Genomic DNA, 21,088 nt, shown 5'->3' on the forward strand with positions numbered 1-21,088 from the left:
AGACCTGTTGACTTTGATGATGATGCTCTCTCTGCACTAGTTGAAGCAGAACCATCTTTAACAGTTGATGAAATTGCGGAACGTTTAAATTCATCCCATGGAACTGTTCATAGACATCTACAGCAAATCGGAAAAGTTTCAAAAGCTAGGAAAATGGATACCACATGAACTGTCAATAGCTAAACGACAACAACATGTAAACATTTGCATGTCTCTTTTATCCCGCATTACTTTGGAACCTTTTCTTGATTGGCTGGTTACTGGAGACAAAAAATGGATCCTCTATAATAATGTGACGAGAAAAAGACAATGGACAGATCGTGACAAGCAACCAAAACCGGCTGCAAAAGGTGGGTTGCATCCAAAAAAAATTTTTTTGTTTGTTTGGTGGGATATGTCAAGTGTAATTCACTTTGAGCTGTTAGAACCTAATCAAACAATTACAGCTCAAATGTATTGTGATCAATTAGAGCGTTTAAATGAAAAAAAAATCGACCGTCATTAGTGAACAGAAAGCAGGTTCTCTTGCAACATGACAATGCCAGACCACATGCTATAAAAATAACTGTAGAGAAACTCAAAAGCTTCAACTGGGAAATTTTACCTCATCCACCATATTTGCCAGATATTGCTCCCAGTGATTATCATCTTTTTCGCAGTTTGCAGAATTTTTTAAAAGGGAAAACCTTTGAGGATGAGAACAATGTAAAAAAGGCTATTTCTGAATATTTTGATTCAAAACCGAAATCATTTTACGAAGACTGGATTAAAAAGCTACCATCAAGATGGCAAAAAATTGTACAAAATAATGGTGAATACATTATAGATTGAAATAAGATTTAATTAAAAATTTTTGTTGCTTTTTTTGTAGATAAAAATACGCACGAACTTATGGACTGACCTGATATGTCTCATCTATGTGTTATGCAAACGCTTCACATGTAAGAACATAATTCAATTAACAACTTAACTTCAAAATTATACATTTTTGAATTCTGTTATAACCAGACTAATTTCGATAACATATATAATATACTTGGTAGAATCATGTTGGTACTTGGAATAACACTGTAACTTACATTCATCACAATACTACTGAAAGGTTGCTGACCCCTGGCCTAAAGTAACATCAATTTGATGCGTGCAATCTGATGACGATATAATAACATCTTCTGTTTTGAATATTCATATCAATTTATTCATACACCACAGAAAAAAAATGACTTATTGTGTGTTTTATTCACAGATAGCATTATGATTTTCATTGCTGCTTTTTCATTTTGTTCTACACATTATCCTCTTTCATATTTTGTCCTAATTTTAGTCAATTGTAATGAAAAATTTGAAAGTTGTTAAGAATATCCTTTTAGATGTTTGTTATTAAGCTCACTTTAAAACTAAAGTAATTTAGTTGCTTTGAAAACAAAATTTAAATTTTGTTTTCAAAGCAACATGGTTTTAAAATATTATATAAAACAAAATAACGCATTCTTCAAGTATGATTATTTTATCATAAAATAGTTTCAATTATAACCTAGTTAAAAGATTAAAAAGCATTTAAATTTTTATTTGGAAACTTTAAGAAAATTTAGTTTTACTAATTTCTAGTTCTACTTTAGTTTTATTAATTTCAAAGATTACTGAAGAATTTCAGATTGTGTGTGAAAAATGGATTAAAAATATAGATATAACAGCAAATTTGATTAAGTAATGATGATAAAAATGATATTTTTATAATTATTTTACTGCTCATGATTACATTCATTATATATGATGATTTGCTGAAGATATTATTTGAAAAATTAAATTGATAAATAAATTATATAATTTTATATAATTGTGTGCACTTTTGTTTGTGAGCTTATCAATTTTGAGACAATTATGTAAGAGCTGCACTGAAACTAACTATTTTATTTACTGACATGTTCATATTGCACTTTGTGGTAGATTAACTCTTCTTTTGTACAAAGATACTGTTCAACATAGTGTGTATTGTAAACAATGCATTTGCACCATTACTGAACCCAACTCTGGAATCTTCTTTGAAAAAATTCAGGTGTGCACTGTTGTAGTCACTTACTCACAGCCACTTTCATCTTGTTTGTCATCAAATTGTTGTACTTAAAGATTGTCATTTATAGGACTGAATATGTGGAAGTCAGAGGGGCCAGATTTGGGTTGTATGGTGGAGGGGGACCACTGACCAGTAGTTATATAATTATTAGTTTTCAGTTTTATCTATGATTTTTTTTTTAATATTTTGTTGAACTTGCAAGCTTAAAATTAAGAAACCTTGTCATTCAGATCTTATAAAAATTTCAGCAGCAATTGTTTGTTGTATAATCTATAAATTTCAGGGTCTATTTTTAATGTAATATGGTTAAATAAATATTTGGACATGTTTCATTGAATAGTATATATACCATCCTTTCTCAAAGTGGGCGATAATGCCCCCTTGTGGGTGCTGGAGGCTTTCACGGGGGCAGTAGAAGGCTCAGTGATTAAATATGAGCTTTATTTCTTCTCATTGAAACATTCTTTTTTCTCAGAAATAAGATATGGGTCACACCCTATCTATCCTATCCATATAATAATGCATGTTTAAACATTATATTTGCAATAACTGTTTTTAAGATATGCAACAGATGGTAATGCAAAAAGGTAAGTTAAAAAATATGGGGGCACTAGATTTTTTTTTAATCTCAAAGTGGGTGGTGGTCAAAATAAGTTTGGGAACCTGTTATATATACAGTGGGTGATCAGTTAACGAACATAATTCATTCCAAGACTTTGTTAGCTATCTGAGTTGTTCGTTAACTGATTATCGATTTACCATAGATTTTTATGGGAATTTGATTAATTCATTCTGAAAACTCCAAAAAATAAATAAAAAAATTGTATACTTCTTATTATATTTATTTATATGTAATAAGAAACTAAAAGCAATCTCTCCATTTTTTCATAGATGCCATAGCTTTGTTTCTCAGATGTGATTTTCGTTACTCCTTTAGCTGCTCGAGTCTTCTTGATTATATCTTTCTTAGCTAAGATTATGCTTACTGTAAACCTGTTCAAGCCTTACTGTCTAGCACCATCAGACATCTGCCTACACTCTACCTTGGCTATTATCTCTTGCTTGTTTCTAAGGTTAGCACAGTTCTTGATACTCCACTCTTTTTTAGACTTCATAATAATAATGTCTTTTTGAAATAAAAAGTTCAGAAAAGCACTCACAAAAATTCAGTGAACAGAAATCAACTAGTGCAGGAAAGAATTATGTAAATGTGAGGCCCAAATGAAATTTGAAATTTTGTTGTTAAACCATTAACGAATATCCAATAGGACAGTTAAAGGTTATCAGGGACAGTTATCCAATAGGACTCTCACCTTTAGAAAATAGAACAGATGCAAAACTTAACAAGTGCCCAACAGTCTTGCAAAGACTATAAAAAATTATATGTCTAAAAGGTAAACAATAAGCTGGAATTACAATGGAGAGTTTCAAAAGTTTGGAGGAATAATATCTGATTGGTATTGGGTTGAGTGTCTCCCACACTCCGAAAGGTTTTGAATTGGTACCTGGAGACAAGGGAAAACCAATTGTTATTCGTTATTTTATGTCGCTTCTTTTAGTGTTTGTTTTGTGAAATGTTCTTTGTCCGAACATGTGTTTGTAGTTCGAACAAAGTGTTCGTTATCCGATTTGTTTGCTGTCTGAACTGTTCATTAATTGATCATCTACTGTACCCTAAACTATCAAAACCACCTTCTCTTGCTGAGAAACATTTTATTAAACAAACACAAATGTTTTCAACCTAATTCAATAGGCTATCTTCAGGTATAATCAAATTTGAACACCTTTTCAAAATGGAACATTTTAATGAAGGAATGTTTGAATTTTTATATTTAAATTTAAATTAGATAAATTAACATTTAAATACAAAGATAAAATATTTTAAACAAATGCAAAATAAAATAAAATAAACAAAATGCATCAAAATGTTCCATTTTGAAAAGGCATTTGAATTCAGTTGCACCTGAAGATGGCCTATTGCATTAGGTTGAAAATGTTGTGCTTGTTTAATAAAACATTTCTCAGCAACAGAATGTGGTGTTGATAGTTCATTAAGTATAAAAAGCTGAGTTAGATTAGTGATTTTTAGCATATACTATATTGTCCTGAATATAAGTCAACTCTCTCAATATAAGAATCTTTACTTTTTTAAAAACTTAAGACCTGAATCTAAGTTAACTTTTATTATTTATTCTTTTTGTATTAAAAATATTTGGAAAGTCACTACTATTGTATTTTTCCAAAAATAAGACCTAACCAGAAAATCAGCTCTAGTATGATTTTTCAGGATGCTTGTAATATAAGCACTATCCCCAAAATAAGCCCCTGTTAAGATCATCAACCAGAAAGATTGTGTGTTGAAACAGACATTTAATATGTCTGTTTCAACACACAATGGACACATTGAATTATAAAATAGTAATATTAATATAGGATTAAATATAAATAAATATTATTATTGACATTAATACTTAATTATAATTTATATTATCATTTATTTTAAGTATTTATAAAATACCCAAGCAGGTACCTTTGGAGGAGATACCCCTGAAAATAAGATCTAATGCATTTTTTGGAGCAAAAATTGATATAAAACCCAGTCTTATTTTCAGGAAAATACAGTATTTCATTTTCATCTTTATCAGAACATTTATCATTCCTATTTTCTTTTTCATTAATTTGATTTCCAGATATTTGTAAATGAATATTTGATTGCTATTTTAGAAATTTTTACAAACTGCATTTAAATCATGTGTAGTTGATCATCAGAAAATTGTACTCAAAGGGTTTTTTTTTTACAGAAAGAAATATAATATAGATGACTGATGCATATAAGTGACAAATTGTAACTTATAAGTCACCATGAAGTGTTGATATTAGATACTAGAGTCTAGTGTCTAATATCAACATTTCATGGTGTCCTAAAAAATAACCTAAAAGGGTACGGTTTCAACATGAAGGAGAAATTGTAAAATTATTACTATTTTTTTTTTTTTGTCAATATCAATAAGAATGAAATTAATGGAAGTGTAGAGTGAAATTGAAACAATGTTTTATGCATTTGGTAATAGACTGCCCAGCACATACATCATTCCAGGGAAGTAGGCTTTCTGCATGTTTCATATGTATTCTGAAAAGTGTACTTGAGTTTTATGACTATTGAAAACAAAACTGTGTTTCATTTCTGCTTGTCTTAGTTTTTCTAACTGTCTAAAGCATTTTTATAAAGTCTAAAATATGTAATTATGTATTCAACATGTTTATAATAGAAATTTATACTTAACTGCAGAACAAATTTTCAGCAACCTGCCCCCAATTTTTGACAATCATTGAATTAGCAAAGACTCCTAAGAGTAAAATAAGAGTTACATAAATAAAATTTATCTACAATTCATCAAAATTGATTGTTTTATCACATTTAACAGAATCAATCAGCTTAGTTTGGTTGGTCGTTTAAAAACAGTTGACTGATCAATTATTTACAATCATGCTAAACACTTAATTTCTATGCATAATTTGCAGGCTATAGCAGGACAGTTTACAAGTTGGCTGACTTTTAGCATTACTAAACAATTGGCACACTAAATTTTAGCATCAGTTTAACTTGATGCATGTACAGTACAGTACATACCACATATAGTTGATTGAACAAAACTTTAATTGGACTTCAATATAGGTCAAGAGCAAGTTTTGTGTCTTTAAAACTGGAAAAAGATTAATATTCGAGTTAATATAACATTATTTTATATTCATTCAGTATTATAATCTTTATTAACTATACTTGTATGTGTCTTTTTGTTTATTGTTGTTTGTGTGTCAGTAAGGAAATACTAGTTAAATTATTTTTATGAGACTCTATTAGTCTCATAAGAANATATTGGGCCCTTTTTCTCACTCCACTGTGAATTGGCTAACGTACAATGGTCTGGAGAGAGAGACACTCTTAGTGTCCATAGGGCAGAGAGTGGGGAAGAAACTTTCTCATTGTTTTGATTCTTTAGGATAATGCATGGGCAAATAGTTAAAAACTTTAACTAAAAATAAATAAATTTTTAAATAAACAAATATGGCTTATTAATATTCGAGTTAATATAACATTATTTTATATTCATTCAGTATTATAATCTTTATTAACTATACTTGTATGTGTCTTTTTGTTTATTGTTGTTTGTGTGTCAGTAAGGAAATACTAGTTAAATTATTTTTATGAGACTCTATTAGTCTCATAAGAATATATGTATAAAATTTTAATAAATGAAATTTAAAATATATAGTACATAATTTACAGATAATCTTATAAATTTCTTTTGAACTCTATTAACTAGTAAAACAGTGTAGGTTCAGAAATAGCTGTTATTTGTATTTATCTATACAGAAGAAGCAATATTAAGAATGGAATTGAAATTAAATCTAAAAGACCAGAAGAATTCACAAACTTACTTTTTTATTGTAAATTTTATTCATTATTTGAAAAAAATACAGTTGTATTTTTATGCTTAGTTATTGTTACTGGAACCAAAGTAATAGAAAAGTGTATGGAACAGTATGAAAAAATAGAAAAATTTTTGATCATATATTTTCAGTGTGAAAAATATAATGCATTCAACTTGGAAATGACATATAACATGTACATTCCTGAAATTATACAGTATTTCCTCTAGAAGCAAAAACTAAATGGACATTTCTCTATATTTTTTGTTCATAAATTTTAAATAAGTTGTTTTGTGCATAATTAATTCAAACTCTACAGCTATGTAAATTGAAATTTTTACTAATTTTAATTTTGTTTTTAAGTTTGATTGTTTGATCCCTAAAATTAAGTCAAAAGTTTAGTGGACATAATTGATTTAATATTTAAACATACACACATTTCTAAATTTGCATTTTATTTTTTAAATAGTTAAATTTGAAAGTATTTTTGGGACTGTATAATTACCAAATATTTTATTAATTTTAGTGAATTATTTTAAATTTTAAAAAAATTTTCTTGTCAGATGAAGCACAGAGTGAACGTGCCAAAGAGAGTATAAGAGCAAAATGTATTCAGTACTTAGAAAGAGCTGAAAAATTAAAAGAATTTTTAAAGAAGAAAACAAAGAAACCTGTAAAAGCTGGAGAAAATGATCAAAAGTAAGTTATTTGAAATTTTGAATTAGTTTATTTCCATACAGTTTTCATTTAAGAAGATATAGTGATGGTGCTTATATTTCGATTATGATCAAGCAGTCAGCTATGTAAAGATTTTTTTCTAATCAAATATCAAGAATATATTCTTATATTCCTGTTTAAAAAGCAATTATCAAAAATGCATTTTGTTAAAAATTTTTATGATAAAATTAAAACAAGATACTGCTTACATTCTGGTAACATTACTAAATGTACATTCATTTTTAGAAGTAATTTTTCTTGAATGACTCCATTTGATGGATTCACAACTCATATTCATGTAATTTGGTGTGTTATGTAATCTTATTTCACTCCATAGTTCACTTATGAAAAAGATAGCTGTCAAGGAGGCCTATTGAGTAGTGACAAGCTAATTCAAGTTTTCACTTGTCAGAACACATTTTTCAGAAAAGATCAGTTAGCGAGTCATCTTAGGCAAGTTGGGACAGATATGCTAACTGAGGCAGACCCGCAGGAGAGCTACCGACTCAGCTCTAGATTGGTCGGCCAAAGGATCTAAAACTTAGATATAAGGCAAAACAACTGTTGGAACAGGAGAAACAAGCCTGGCCTAAAACTGTGTTGTGAGAAGCAAGCAAGAAGTATTGCTGTACATTTGTAAATGGTTCTCAAATAAATGGACTTAAAGACTTAAACTGAACTCAAGGAGTTGTAAGGTGTTTTTTCTGATGGACCATAAATCTGGAAATCTGAAGGCACGATCTGAAATTTACTACAGCAATAGCTTTTTCTATTTAAATTTATTTACATTTCATAACAGTTAAAGACTAAACTGCCAAAATGTTAACAATATTTTTATAGAAGCATTATTGTCACCTAGGATATTAAGAAAGTCTAACCTAACATAGAATCTGAATATTATGTAAAAAGTAAAAAGTTATTCAGCTTCTTCATATCAGTTCTTCTCTGACAGCTAGATGATCAAATGATAAAGGTGTCAGCCTGTTGTTTTGGAAGGTTTAAGTTCAAATTAGAAATCTGAGAAATTTTTCACAGATGGTTGTCCTGGATATATTGGGCCCTTTTTCTCACTCCACTGTGAATTGGCTAACGTACAATGGTCTGGAGAGAGAGACACTCTTAGTGTCCATAGGGCAGAGAGTGGGGAAGAAACTTTCTCATTGTTTTGATTCTTTAGGATAATGCATGGGCAAATAGTTAAAAACTTTAACTAAAAATAAATAAATTTTTAAATAAACAAATATGGCTTGATTAGTGGATACTACTGATATGTGAGCCATTCACAAGTCGATTAACTTCACATTTGGAAATTTTTTAAAATTTTAGTGTGAAAGCACTTGATATACTTGTAACTTTTTATATTCATAATAAATTTTTTTAATAATAAGGATTAATACCACTTAATGACAAAATTTTATTGGCCATTGAAAAAAATTTTATTTATTTCAGAAGCCAATCTAAGTAACTCCATACTGTAACATTAGTCTGCCAGTACACACTGCAATTACAATGCTGCAGTGTGTGCTGACCAGTGCTTTGTAGATAACAGTAAATTATTTAATGTTATCTCATCACAAAATGTAAGTAAAAGAAATTAGTTAGTTACAGTCCAACTGCTGCAGAAGTAAGTATACTTGTGGAATATTGAACGATTATTTTAATTTTGGCAACAATTGTTTATAGAAAAAAGAAAACCCATTATATCAAGATGGATAAAACTAAAAATAATTTTTTTCATTCCTCCTATTAAGCACAATTCTTATAAAAATTTAAGAACAAATTGACATTATGGGGCTCAAATACAACTGATGAAGAAGACATCATTTATGTTGCTGAATAATCAATTTAAACAAAATTATTATTATTTTGTTTAAATTAACTATTCTGTTACTGTTAACCATTGTAACAGTAACAGAATAGTTATTATTCGTTTTTGTGAACAAATTTTAATAAAAAATGTGTGCTAATGTGAAGATTGAATTTGATGTTATTATGTTTTTCACTTGCCAAATCGATTAACTCCCTCAATCACACCAAAATTGTAATAATAATAATGATTATAGCATATCTATGCTATTTTATACATTTTATATGTTATTAAATAAAAGCTACATCTAAATAATACATTCTACAATGTTTATTTGAATTTATGTTTTACAAGGAATTTTTAAAAAAGAATGTATATTACTTTGTCACTTTTCTCCACTTTTTGTTTTATGGAGTTAATCAATTTGGAGTGAGTGGCACATGTAGGATTAACCCACCAGTGGCTGAGTGGATAAAACCACTGAACACTGGTTGGTTGTGGGTTCATGCCTCACCAGTGGGCTGACTATGTGTTTTTGTCTTTTTCTTTACATTTTTTAACATCTAAATACAGGCTAGTTTCCCATAGATAAGTCCTCCTGGGAGACATCCCTCTTGGCAGATTTCCCATGTGTCACGTTGACATAAACAAATAAACCAAACCAAACACATAGTCACTCAGAAAAAAACAGCATTACTTGCAACTATCTACTTTATTGCAAAAGGTGTTTCTTGACTACGGTTTATGCTATCAAAATACTAATAAAATGCAGAGGGTTACAAAAGCTGTCCTAAAATAAAAATAAAAATTAATTATCAGAATTGCAGTTTATTTGTCTGGAATTATTGGCAAAGGTTATTACTTCTAAAATTGTTACCAAAAAAAAAAAAATAAATGTAAATGAAGAAAATTTTTGCACAGGGTCTATCCAGTGTTTCTTTCAGACAATTTGCTCCAGGGGAGGCATTTTAGAGATTTTTGGATGGGGTATATAAGTTTTAATGTTGCTCTGATTTTCCTTGTGGAAGTGGAGGATTTGCTATGCCGAGGCTTGAGAGAGATTCCTGAGAGAAACATTGGTTTCATTTCATGCACAAAGTTCTTGAACAACACTGAATGAGACACATCTGTTGATTGACTTGAAATGCAACTTGTATCAGGAATCTAAGAAAGGAAAATGCCATCATTAAAGCTGACTCATTGTGGAAACACGTGTGCATGGACAAGTACTGGGAAAGTTACTTAATCACTAATGTGTGGTTTCTGGACTGTGCCTATCATAGAGGGAAAAATCTCATTTCTTCTGAATCACTAACTCTATGGAATGTCACAGGTATGAACATAATTTGAAGCTACTAGGGTGATGGTCCTTATCTATATACTGAGAAAGAAAATGGGATTTTAAAAATCAATGCAGTTCCAGGAACCAGATATAACTACTTAAGAGTTAATGCGAAATAAATATTTTAAAAACTAAATTATTTTGCTCTTAAACTAAGTTGGATTATCTCTGTATAGACTTATAAAAATTTTTAACCCCAATTAGATAAAAAAAAAAAATTAATTGCACCTCATGCCAAATAATGATCTAATGTAATGTTACGATGTAGTGTACTTTATCTTAATGTGTTAAAGCTAACATTTTATTCAAAATTGTGAGTACTTTTGATAGTTTGCAACTATTCTTTTCAGGCTGATTCACTTAGACTGAAATAAAAAAAGATTTTTCATATTTAAAAAAAAAATAACATAATGGGCAACATTTTAAAAAAAATATTTGAGCTGCATTAAGAAAAAGAAAAATGTCTAACATTCCAAGAGCAGCAGCCCATGGAATGTTAGAAAATTTGATATTTGATGATAAAGATTATAAACTATTAAAAATAAAAGTTAATAGATTTTTCAAAACATAAAATAAAAATGAAATTAAATGCTCTTTTATAATAATCCATAGTTTTTTTTTGTAGTTGATTATATATAATGACATCTATAGTTTGGGAATGTTGAGGTTATTCATGTTATGCAATAGGAGGTTGCGATGCAATAGGAGGTTTCGTAGGAATAATGTTCTTCTATCCTGGCATTGTTTAAGAACTGACACATGGGACCAGAGGGACTCATAATCTTGGTTCAGGGCTCTTTTGACCAGTTCTGTAGTATACCTATTATTTTGTATGACTTTCTGATGTTCTTAGATATGTGTCTGAAGCATTCTAGTAGTAACTCCAGTATAATTGGTTGTTGCTCTCAAGAGATGTAAAGGTGTGGCATATATTTCCAATTTTTTCAGCAAGTCAACTTTACCTTTGTCATTGCATAAAAGCTATTTAAGATAGGTTGTGGAGCCAGTGGAACGATAAACCCAAATTTTCTTAATGTGCATGTGATAGCTATGTAATAATAGTAATAGTAATGACAGCAACCCTAAGTGTGGTATTGCAGGCTATATGTAGATAAGGTTTTTTTTTGTGTTCAGAGTGGTTAATTAAAATATTATCTACATATTGTAGGTAAAGGAGAGGGTATTGCATAGCAAGTTGGGGGTTAAAGATTTTTGTTTCACCATTCCTCATAATAAGTTCAGCTAGTGTGGCAGAGAGAGATGAACCCATTGATATACCTTGCTTTTGGATGTAGGCATTGCTATCAAAACAAAAGTATCTTAAGTTATTATCAGTAATGAATAGCAGTGCCTCTCACAAATCCAGTACTTGTGGAGCCAAGAAACTCTTCTTAATAAGCATGGCATTTGCTAGCATAACAGCATCAAATTGCAGTACCCCAAAGGGTACAATGATACTATATCAATTTTTTAAAAGCAATATGCTTGCATAGGTAGCAGTGTAACGGTAGTAGAGAGAACTGATCTTGCTTCAAATATAGATGTAGGAAGAATGGAGCTAAGTTTTTTGCAAGTACCCTATCTAATGCATCTGATATGAGCAGAGGTTGTGGAGGACATGTGGACTTGTGTTTTGATTTTGAAGAATAGCTTGGGACATGTCACATCTTTGGGAGAAGGCAGTCCCATTAAGGAAGATAGAACACCTGTTAATGTTACCATTTTTCGTGCTCTTCTTAAAACTGTCATTGTCAGATCATCGCTTAGTAGGACCAAACCAGTTTATAGAAGGAATCTTTGTTCTTACATAATCACAAATGTCTGTTCTTTGTCTATGATCAATGACCTCAGATCCATATTATTCAGAAAATGTCTAATACACTGTGTGTTTTAACATTGCAGGCACTTGTGGGGGTTGTTGGGCAGCAATTTTTGTGAATACTGTAATCTTCAATCTGGATTGCAGTTTGGCCTGCTGAGTATATGTTATGGTCACCATGATGGTGGTGATGCTGACGACCTAGCTACCTGTAGACACTCGTATGAAGAAAACATCATAACTGAAGTAAAGAAACAAGCACTGGAGATGAGGAAGAAATAAATTTTATAAAGGACAAATCTCCTGTTCTCTGTGCAGGGAGGGAAATCATAAAGACTCTTGAAGTGTTATGTTATCTTGTACATATACATACATTATATTTTATTACTATTTAAATAAGTCCAACTATATTGTTTGTATTGTGAAATTTATTATCACATTAAAATAATGGTAGTTTCTGTAACTCAAATTTTTCTGTTTTTTCCACTTCAAACTATCAAGAGTGTAATGTATATGGTTTTTTGTTGAATTTATCTCAAATTCAACAAGTAAATGTTTCATTGTATGCAGTGTGTGTGGTGAAAAATAATAATTAAAAAATTATTTTTGTATTTTTATTTTTATATATACAGTTTAACCTGATTATAATGTCATTGGATGTAACAACAACCCTAATATAATGTCAATTTTTATCGGTTCCACAATTTTACTATACTAGATAATGTTAAAAAACCCACTTNTGATAATGCACCCTTGCATAAGAGCCAGGGATCGGCAAACTTTTTTAGAAAAGGTTCAGATCATAAAAAAAAATTAGGTTTGGCAGGTCAGGTTGCAAACTCAAATAGGTGTACTTTTTAATAGGTACTTCTATTCATAAAGCAAAACCAAAAAAAGCTAATTTTTTTTTATTAGGAAGTGATATTTTTACATACATAATAGTTTAACCTGATTATAATGTCATTGGATGTAACAACAACCCTAATATAATGTCAATTTTTATCGGTTCCACAATTTTACTATACTAGATAATGTTAAAAAACCCACTTGTAATGACGTAAAATCCTGTTTTAACATCATATTTAAAGCACTTCCAAATTTACAAAATTAGATTATGAAATTTTATTTAACAAAGAAAATACTACATGTTTAGTCCCTAGGATCAGAGTCCACTTCCTTCCTCCAAATTGTACTAGTGTATTTCAGCCAATGGATCAAGGAATTATAAGAAGCCTTAAATCTCATTTTAGAAAAATTCTTTTACAAAAATTTACTACAAATATGGAAGATAACAATAAAATGGCAATTTCTTTATTAGAAGCAGTTGATTTTTTGGAAAAATCTTGGTGTAAGGTTAGTTCACAAATAATAGCAAACTGATTTTGCCATGCAAAATTGTGTAATAGTCAAACAGTTGTTACATTTATGAATGATGATGACAACGACGACATTCCTCTATCAGAATTAATTAAAACACTTCAAAGTTCAGAAAACGATGAATTTTTGTCATCTGCTGCTACTGAATATGAGAGTGTAGATGAAGATTTAATAACATCCAAATTTTATACAGATGCAGATATTGTTGAGCAAATTAAATCTTCAGGTGAAAAAGATGAGGATGATGATGATGATGAAGACGAAACATCAGACAGAGAAAATGTAATGCTGTCACTAGGGAAGCACATAATGCAATAAGATTATTGAAAATGTTTTACAGGTCTCGGAAAACTTTGTCAGAAATAATGAACAAAGTGTATGATTTAGAAAATGATATTGATAAACAATTTTTAGGTGAAAAACACCTACGATCTAAAATAAGTGAATGATGATGATGTATTTTTTTAAATTGGCATACATTAGTTTAACCTTTTGTTGTCTTTTGATTTGACATTATTCTCAAAACCGAAAGTGCCACCATTATCGAAACTTAAGACAAATAGAAATTTCTTATAAAAGGTAATTTTTGAAATTTTTAATTTTATCGATGTAAACTTAGACATAATAATATAAATAAAGTTGATTTAAACATTTTGTTTACACTTTTATACATGTGATGATAAATTAATTTTACCATAATAGATACAGTATACTGTAATACCATTAAGAAATAATTTTATGGTAATACATATGATGTTAAATTAGAATGGTTTTTTAATAGATTCTTAAACATACTTGGTAATTTTATGGGATTGAAATTATGACTCCGCAGATAATGACACTTGGTTATAACGTCAAAAAATTGCCAGTTCCATGGATGTCATTATAATTGGGTTAAACTGTATTTTGAGATGCTTGCCAAGTTCTTCCAATAATTTTAAGAAATATATATTATAATTTAATGGTTTTAATGGGTAATCACTACAATTTAAAAATAACAAAATAATTTTAAAAATTCTTTAATTTCAGAAAAGGTAATAAACAAACTTTAATATTTTTATTTTATGCTGTGTAGCATTTTGCTTTTATTTATTTATTTATTATTTCTTAAAAATAATTGTAAAAATGAAATAATTATTAACATTTTTTTATGATGTAGAAAAGAGGACGACAGTAGTGAAAGTGATGAGGAGGATCCAGATAAGAAAAAACTATTAAATCAGTTAGAAGGTAAAAAAAACTATATTAATGAAAATAAAATATTTAAGTTTTATTGTTTTTTAGTTGTTTGTAACTGTGTAATTATTCAGAATTTTCTTTATTTTGAAATATTAATTAAAAGGAAAAAATTTTTTGTAAAATTTATGCAAATATGAGTCTTTTTACTTATTATTATTATTCCACACTAACATTTAGACATCAGAATACAATGGTACCTCAGGATACGAATGCTCCAGCATATGAAATTTTCAGGATACAACATGAAATTCGAACATATTTTTGCTCCACGATACGAACAAAAACTTACCATACGACGTTACATTAGTTTGCAGCGCCATTTTTTATTCACTTCTGTTCATTGGTCTCAGTCTGCGTGTTTGCTTCATCGTGGAAGGATCTCGCTCAATAAAGGAAATCTTGAGGTATTATCAGAAAGCGACTGATTTTATTGAAAAGAAACATTCCAAAATGGTTCACACTGGCTGTATTGCTGCTCAGTATTTGCATAAGTAATTTTAGAAACATTTTAAAAAAGTAGGCAAAGCCAAACCTCTTTGGATAGATATTTTACCAAGCAACCTCTATCCAGTGAAAGTGCTGGTAGAAGTGAAGGAAAGAAAGCAAAAAGCAGTGAATAAAAATTTTTAAAAAAATATATATATATATTCACTGCTTTTTTAAATTTTTATTCACTAAAACTTACTTCACTAAAATGCTTTTTTAAATTTTTTAAATAAATTTTTATTCACTAAAACATAACTTACATAACATAATGTAACGATAACTTAAAAATAACTTAGAAAAGATAAAAAAAAATTAGTGTTGCTTTATATATATATACAGTTTACACCTCCACCATCATCTATCCTCAAAGGTAAAATGCAAATAAAATTACATTTTTTTTATCAATTATTATTCTATTATGGTTATTTATACATTTACAACTACAAAACATATTTTTCGGTGTTTTCCTTACTATAGTTACTTTTTTTTAATGTACTATGTAGCTTTAATTTGAGTGTGTTTTTCATGTTGGAATGAATTATTTGGTTTTACATGTAATCGTATGGGGAAAAATGATTCACCTTACGACATTTTCGTGATACAATCTCAGTTTCGGAATGGGTTAATTTCGTATCCTGAGGTAGCACTGTATGTTTTTGTTTCTAATATTTCTGTATCATTATTAATACAGCAGGATAACAGATTTTTCCTCTGTCAGAAATTAATCTTTCTTCAGCAAAAATTTTTGTCTGGGATTATTTCTATACACAGTGTGGAAAAAAGCTTTAAAAAACTATATATTGTAAATTAGAATGATTTTTTTAACATTAATTTATTAAAAATGTACACCAAATAAACATTAATGTAAATGTATTAGAAGTAAANTTTATGATGTAGAAAAGAGGACGACAGTAGTGAAAGTGATGAGGAGGATCCAGATAAGAAAAAACTATTAAATCAGTTAGAAGGTAAAAAAAACTATATTAATGAAAATAAAATATTTAAGTTTTATTGTTTTTTAGTTGTTTGTAACTGTGTAATTATTCAGAATTTTCTTTATTTTGAAATATTAATTAAAAGGAAAAAATTTTTTGTAAAATTTATGCAAATATGAGTCTTTTTACTTATTATTATTATTCCACACTAACATTTAGACATCAGAATACAATGGTACCTCAGGATACGAATGCTCCAGCATATGAAATTTTCAGGATACAACATGAAATTCGAACATATTTTTGCTCCACGATACGAACAAAAACTTACCATACGACGTTACATTAGTTTGCAGCGCCATTTTTTATTCACTTCTGTTCATTGGTCTCAGTCTGCGTGTTTGCTTCATCGTGGAAGGATCTCGCTCAATAAAGGAAATCTTGAGGTATTATCAGAAAGCGACTGATTTTATTGAAAAGAAACATTCCAAAATGGTTCACACTGGCTGTATTGCTGCTCAGTATTTGCATAAGTAATTTTAGAAACATTTTAAAAAAGTAGGCAAAGCCAAACCTCTTTGGATAGATATTTTACCAAGCAACCTCTATCCAGTGAAAGTGCTGGTAGAAGTGAAGGAAAGAAAGCAAAAAGCAGTGAATAAAAATTTTTAAAAAAATATATATATATATTCACTGCTTTTTTAAATTTTTATTCACTAAAACTTACTTCACTAAAATGCTTTTTTAAATTTTTTAAATAAATTTTTATTCACTAAAACATAACTTACATAACATAATGTAACGATAACTTAAAAATAACTTAGAAAAGATAAAAAAAAATTAGTGTTGCTTTATATATATATACAGTTTACACCTCCACCATCATCTATCCTCAAAGGTAAAATGCAAATAAAATTACATTTTTTTAATCAATTATTATTCTATTATGGTTATTTATACATTTACAACTACAAAATGCATTTTTCAGTGTTTTCCTTACTATAGTTATTTTTTTATTTTAATGCACTACTTAGCTTTAATTTGAGTGTGTTTTGGGTGTTGGAACAAATTATTTGGATTATACAGGTAATCGTCTGGGGAAAAATGATTCACCTTACGACATTTTCATGATACGATCTCAGTTTTGGAACAGATTAATTTCGTATTCTGAGGTACCACTGTACATACAGTGATAACAATTTTTGAGATAACATGTTGGCTTTCAGCCAATAAAATTGAGTTGTCTATGAACTATTATTGTGATGCTTCAATTAGAGTATGTCACAAATGCAAGAAATGACCACTGATTTTAGCATTTTGTAAAAATTAACTTTTTTCAGCATTTAAAGTGTACAATAACATTAAATTTAAATTTTTTAAACCTAATTTAATCATTTTTTATTTAATTTAACCCTGAACAAAATATCAAAAGAAAAAATAGTTATAAATTTAAAACAGTTTATTAAGGTGAATATCTACAAAAATATTTAGTATGAATATAATTAAATATAAATAATTCTATATGTTTATATATAATACTAAAAATAATCAATTTTTAGTTTCATACTTGACAACGAAATTCTGTTTTTAGAAAATCTCCTGCTGCATACATTTTTTTTTCTTTAATGATTATATATTCTTTTGATCATTTGAAAATATAAATAACATAAAAAAAAATAAATAAGAAAAATTGAAAAGATAAACCTATTGTTTCTATTAAAACTAGGGATGGGTAAATATCACTTTTCACAGATTCAAATATTAACCAGATCTTGAATATTCAAATACTTCAATACTCAAATAATTAGTGAATGTAATTATTTTATATAACTTATTTAGTTAATAATTTATTATTTAACTTTATTTATTTCTACTTATTTAACCCTTTGGTGAACATGCTCTTCAGGAGCTCACGAGAAGGCGCATTGCGGCAATTACATATTATGTAATACCACATATGTAATATTACTTGATTTAAGTCAATAATTATTTATTGTTTTGAAAATATGAATCAGATATACCAGAAAATTAATTTCACAACATTTTAATAAACAAATTTGGTTATAAAGTATTTAGATAATAAAAAAAAGTTACTCTATATTCATGTGATGTTCACCTTCACACATGGCACATATAATCACTATATTACTATGNCTGACAGAACAAACACAAGAAGCAATGCTGCATTTAAAATTTGTAAAACTATATTTTAATGGCATGGTTTATGGAACGAGAGTTTCACAGTTGTATACATAACCTTTTTTGCACTAGATAATTTCTGTTCTTTGAATTTTTGTACATGCTTTTCTAAACTTTTTATTTAAAAAATTGATAATATTATGAGGCCTAAAAAGAGTGGAGTGTCAAGAACTGTGTTCACTGTAGAAACTAAGCAAGAGATAATAGCCGAGGTAGAGAGAGTGGGCAGATATCTGATATTGTAGGCAGATGACTTCAACAGGTCTACAGTATATACAATCTGAGCTAAGAAAGATATAATCAAGAAGACACAAGCAGCTAGAGGAGTAATGAAAATCACATCTGAGAAACAAAGATGTGCCATCCATGAAAAAATGGAGAGATTGCTTTTAGTTTGTTATTAAATGTAAATAAAATAGGAAGAAAGTATGTAAATTTTTAATTTTTTGGGTCTCCAAACAAAATCAAATTCCCACAAAAATCTATGGTAAATTGATAATCGGTTAATGAACAATTTGGATAGCAAACATGATCTTGGAATGGATTATGTTCGTTAACTGATCTCCACTGTATTTTAAAAAATGCATTTATTGTTTCTGTTTTTAAAAAATATCTATTTTAAATTATTTTTTTTATTGCTTAATAAATATTCTAGGTGCTATCATCATGGAAAAACCAAATGTCAAATGGTCAGATGTTGCTGGATTAGAGTCTGCAAAGGAAGCTTTGAAGGAAGCTGTAATTTTACCAATTCGATTTCCACACTTATTCACAGGAAAAAGAAAGCCTTGGAAAGGAATTCTGCTCTTTGGGGTAAATTAAATTTTTTAATAAAATAAAAAATATATCTTAGGCAAATAGTTTAAAACAAGTTTATATTATTACAATATAAAATTTAAATAAAACTTTTAACTTATTTTGTAATTCATGTTTGTTTATTTGCTTAATACACATTATTCTGTTTATTTACAAGAAATATTCATGATTAGTAATAAAAATTTAAATTTTTGAAGTTAAGTAAAAATAACAGTTTAGTGGAAAATGTGTTTTACTTTAGCCTCCAGGTACTGGAAAGTCATATCTTGCTAAAGCAGTAGCAACAGAAGCCAATAATTCCACTTTCTTCTCTGTTTCTTCTTCACATCTTGTTTCAAAATGGCTTGGAGAGAGTGAAAAGTAAGATGTATTTCATATCATTTAGATAATTTTATCATATTTAAAATTACACTTCTTCAAGGCATAAGTAGACATGTAGTAGAAAAATCATAAAACTGTAGATTAAAAACAAAGTTATGAACAAAATATCTAATTGCTAATTTTTTTCACAGCTGTTTTTAGATCTGCTAACTGTATAGTAGAATGATTTTCATTTTACCATTGGCAGAAAAAGGCTGTTTACAGTTTACACAAATACTTTTTTTATAAATGCTCAATTATACAGTATAATTTAAATTGTGATCTAAATGAACAATTGTTTTCATGTGATAAGATATCAAACTGTATGTAGCTTGACTTTTTGTTGTCAAATAAATATTCAAAGTATGATAACAATTACACAAAAATTATTTATTATCAGAAATGATAAAAATAATTATCTTATATTATTTATATAGTTATAAAACCGAGTATAATCTGTCAAAAGGTAATAATAATTCATTCAAAAGTTCAATTTTAGTTAGAGTTAACTATTTTTTAAATATATGTAAGAAAATTCTAACTTTAATAATGTTGATAATGTTGTAATAATAATAACATTAAATTCTTATATTAAAAAATTATATATATATATATATACTGCTAGAAATGGAAATTACAACACCAAGGAGGAGTTATACTACAAGAATGAAAATTACACAGAATATTTATTCATATGATTTATTACAGTGATACTAGTTTCAAGGGTACAACTTCACAGGATTGTGCACATTTTCACAACAAATACAAATTAGATGTTTCTATGAGATATTTGGAGCTTTTACAGGAATTAGTGTCACTGTGAAAAGCTATAGTGTTATTAACTACAACATATAGAATACCTCAAAGATAATAATGAACAGCAAATCAACAATTTTATGTTAAATAAAAGGGGTGGATTTTCAATTTGTGAGATCAACGAATGAATGGATCAAGACATGTCCATTGTCTACAACTCTTGGTAGCACTGGTCCAGGGAAGGCACTACTACCAGAAGACTGGAGTGTGGATCCTCCTGAGTTACTGGAGATAGAGAAGATTGACTCATAAACAGTATGTTCCTGATGGATTAGAGGGCATCTGCAGCTGAACTTCAAACAACAGTGGCACTAATCAGAAATAAATAATAATAATTTTATATATCATTATTCATTATTTAACTAGCTTACCCGTCGTGCATTGCTGCGATCTCAGAAGAAAAATTCAAGCAAACTCATTATGATAAAATTCAATTTACATTTTATCATTTTTATTGAAACTTATTATTATTATTATTCATTTTCATCGGGAAAACATTTCAAAGTGTCGTTTCAATCCTATTTATTTATTGGAGTGTTTGTGGATACACAATATTTTTTGTTTTTCCGTCTGGTGCATACACGAATAAATCGGAAGGTTTTCCGACGCATGAGCCGGCCACATACAGTTGTCCATGCGAGAAGCACGGATTCTCCAAATTTAGCCCACA

General features: G+C 28.7%; 1 protein-coding gene across 1 annotated transcript in view; it reads left to right on the forward strand.

The window, feature by feature from the left end:
* Positions 1 to 21,088, forward strand: part of LOC111629280 (vacuolar protein sorting-associated protein 4B-like) — a 57,315-nt gene that overhangs the window by 8,619 nt on the left and 27,608 nt on the right. The window contains exons 3-6 of the mRNA XM_023373162.1: positions 7,069 to 7,204; positions 14,727 to 14,797; positions 19,082 to 19,239; positions 19,484 to 19,603. Coding sequence (XP_023228930.1) covers positions 7,069 to 7,204; positions 14,727 to 14,797; positions 19,082 to 19,239; positions 19,484 to 19,603 — 485 coding nt within the window. The remainder of the gene's footprint in view (positions 1 to 7,068; positions 7,205 to 14,726; positions 14,798 to 19,081; positions 19,240 to 19,483; positions 19,604 to 21,088) is intronic.

Source organism: Centruroides sculpturatus, unplaced genomic scaffold (assembly GCF_000671375.1).
Source record: "Centruroides sculpturatus isolate CEXI.00-Female unplaced genomic scaffold, Cexi_2.0 scaffold516, whole genome shotgun sequence".
NCBI classification, from domain to species: domain Eukaryota; kingdom Metazoa; phylum Arthropoda; class Arachnida; order Scorpiones; family Buthidae; genus Centruroides; species Centruroides sculpturatus.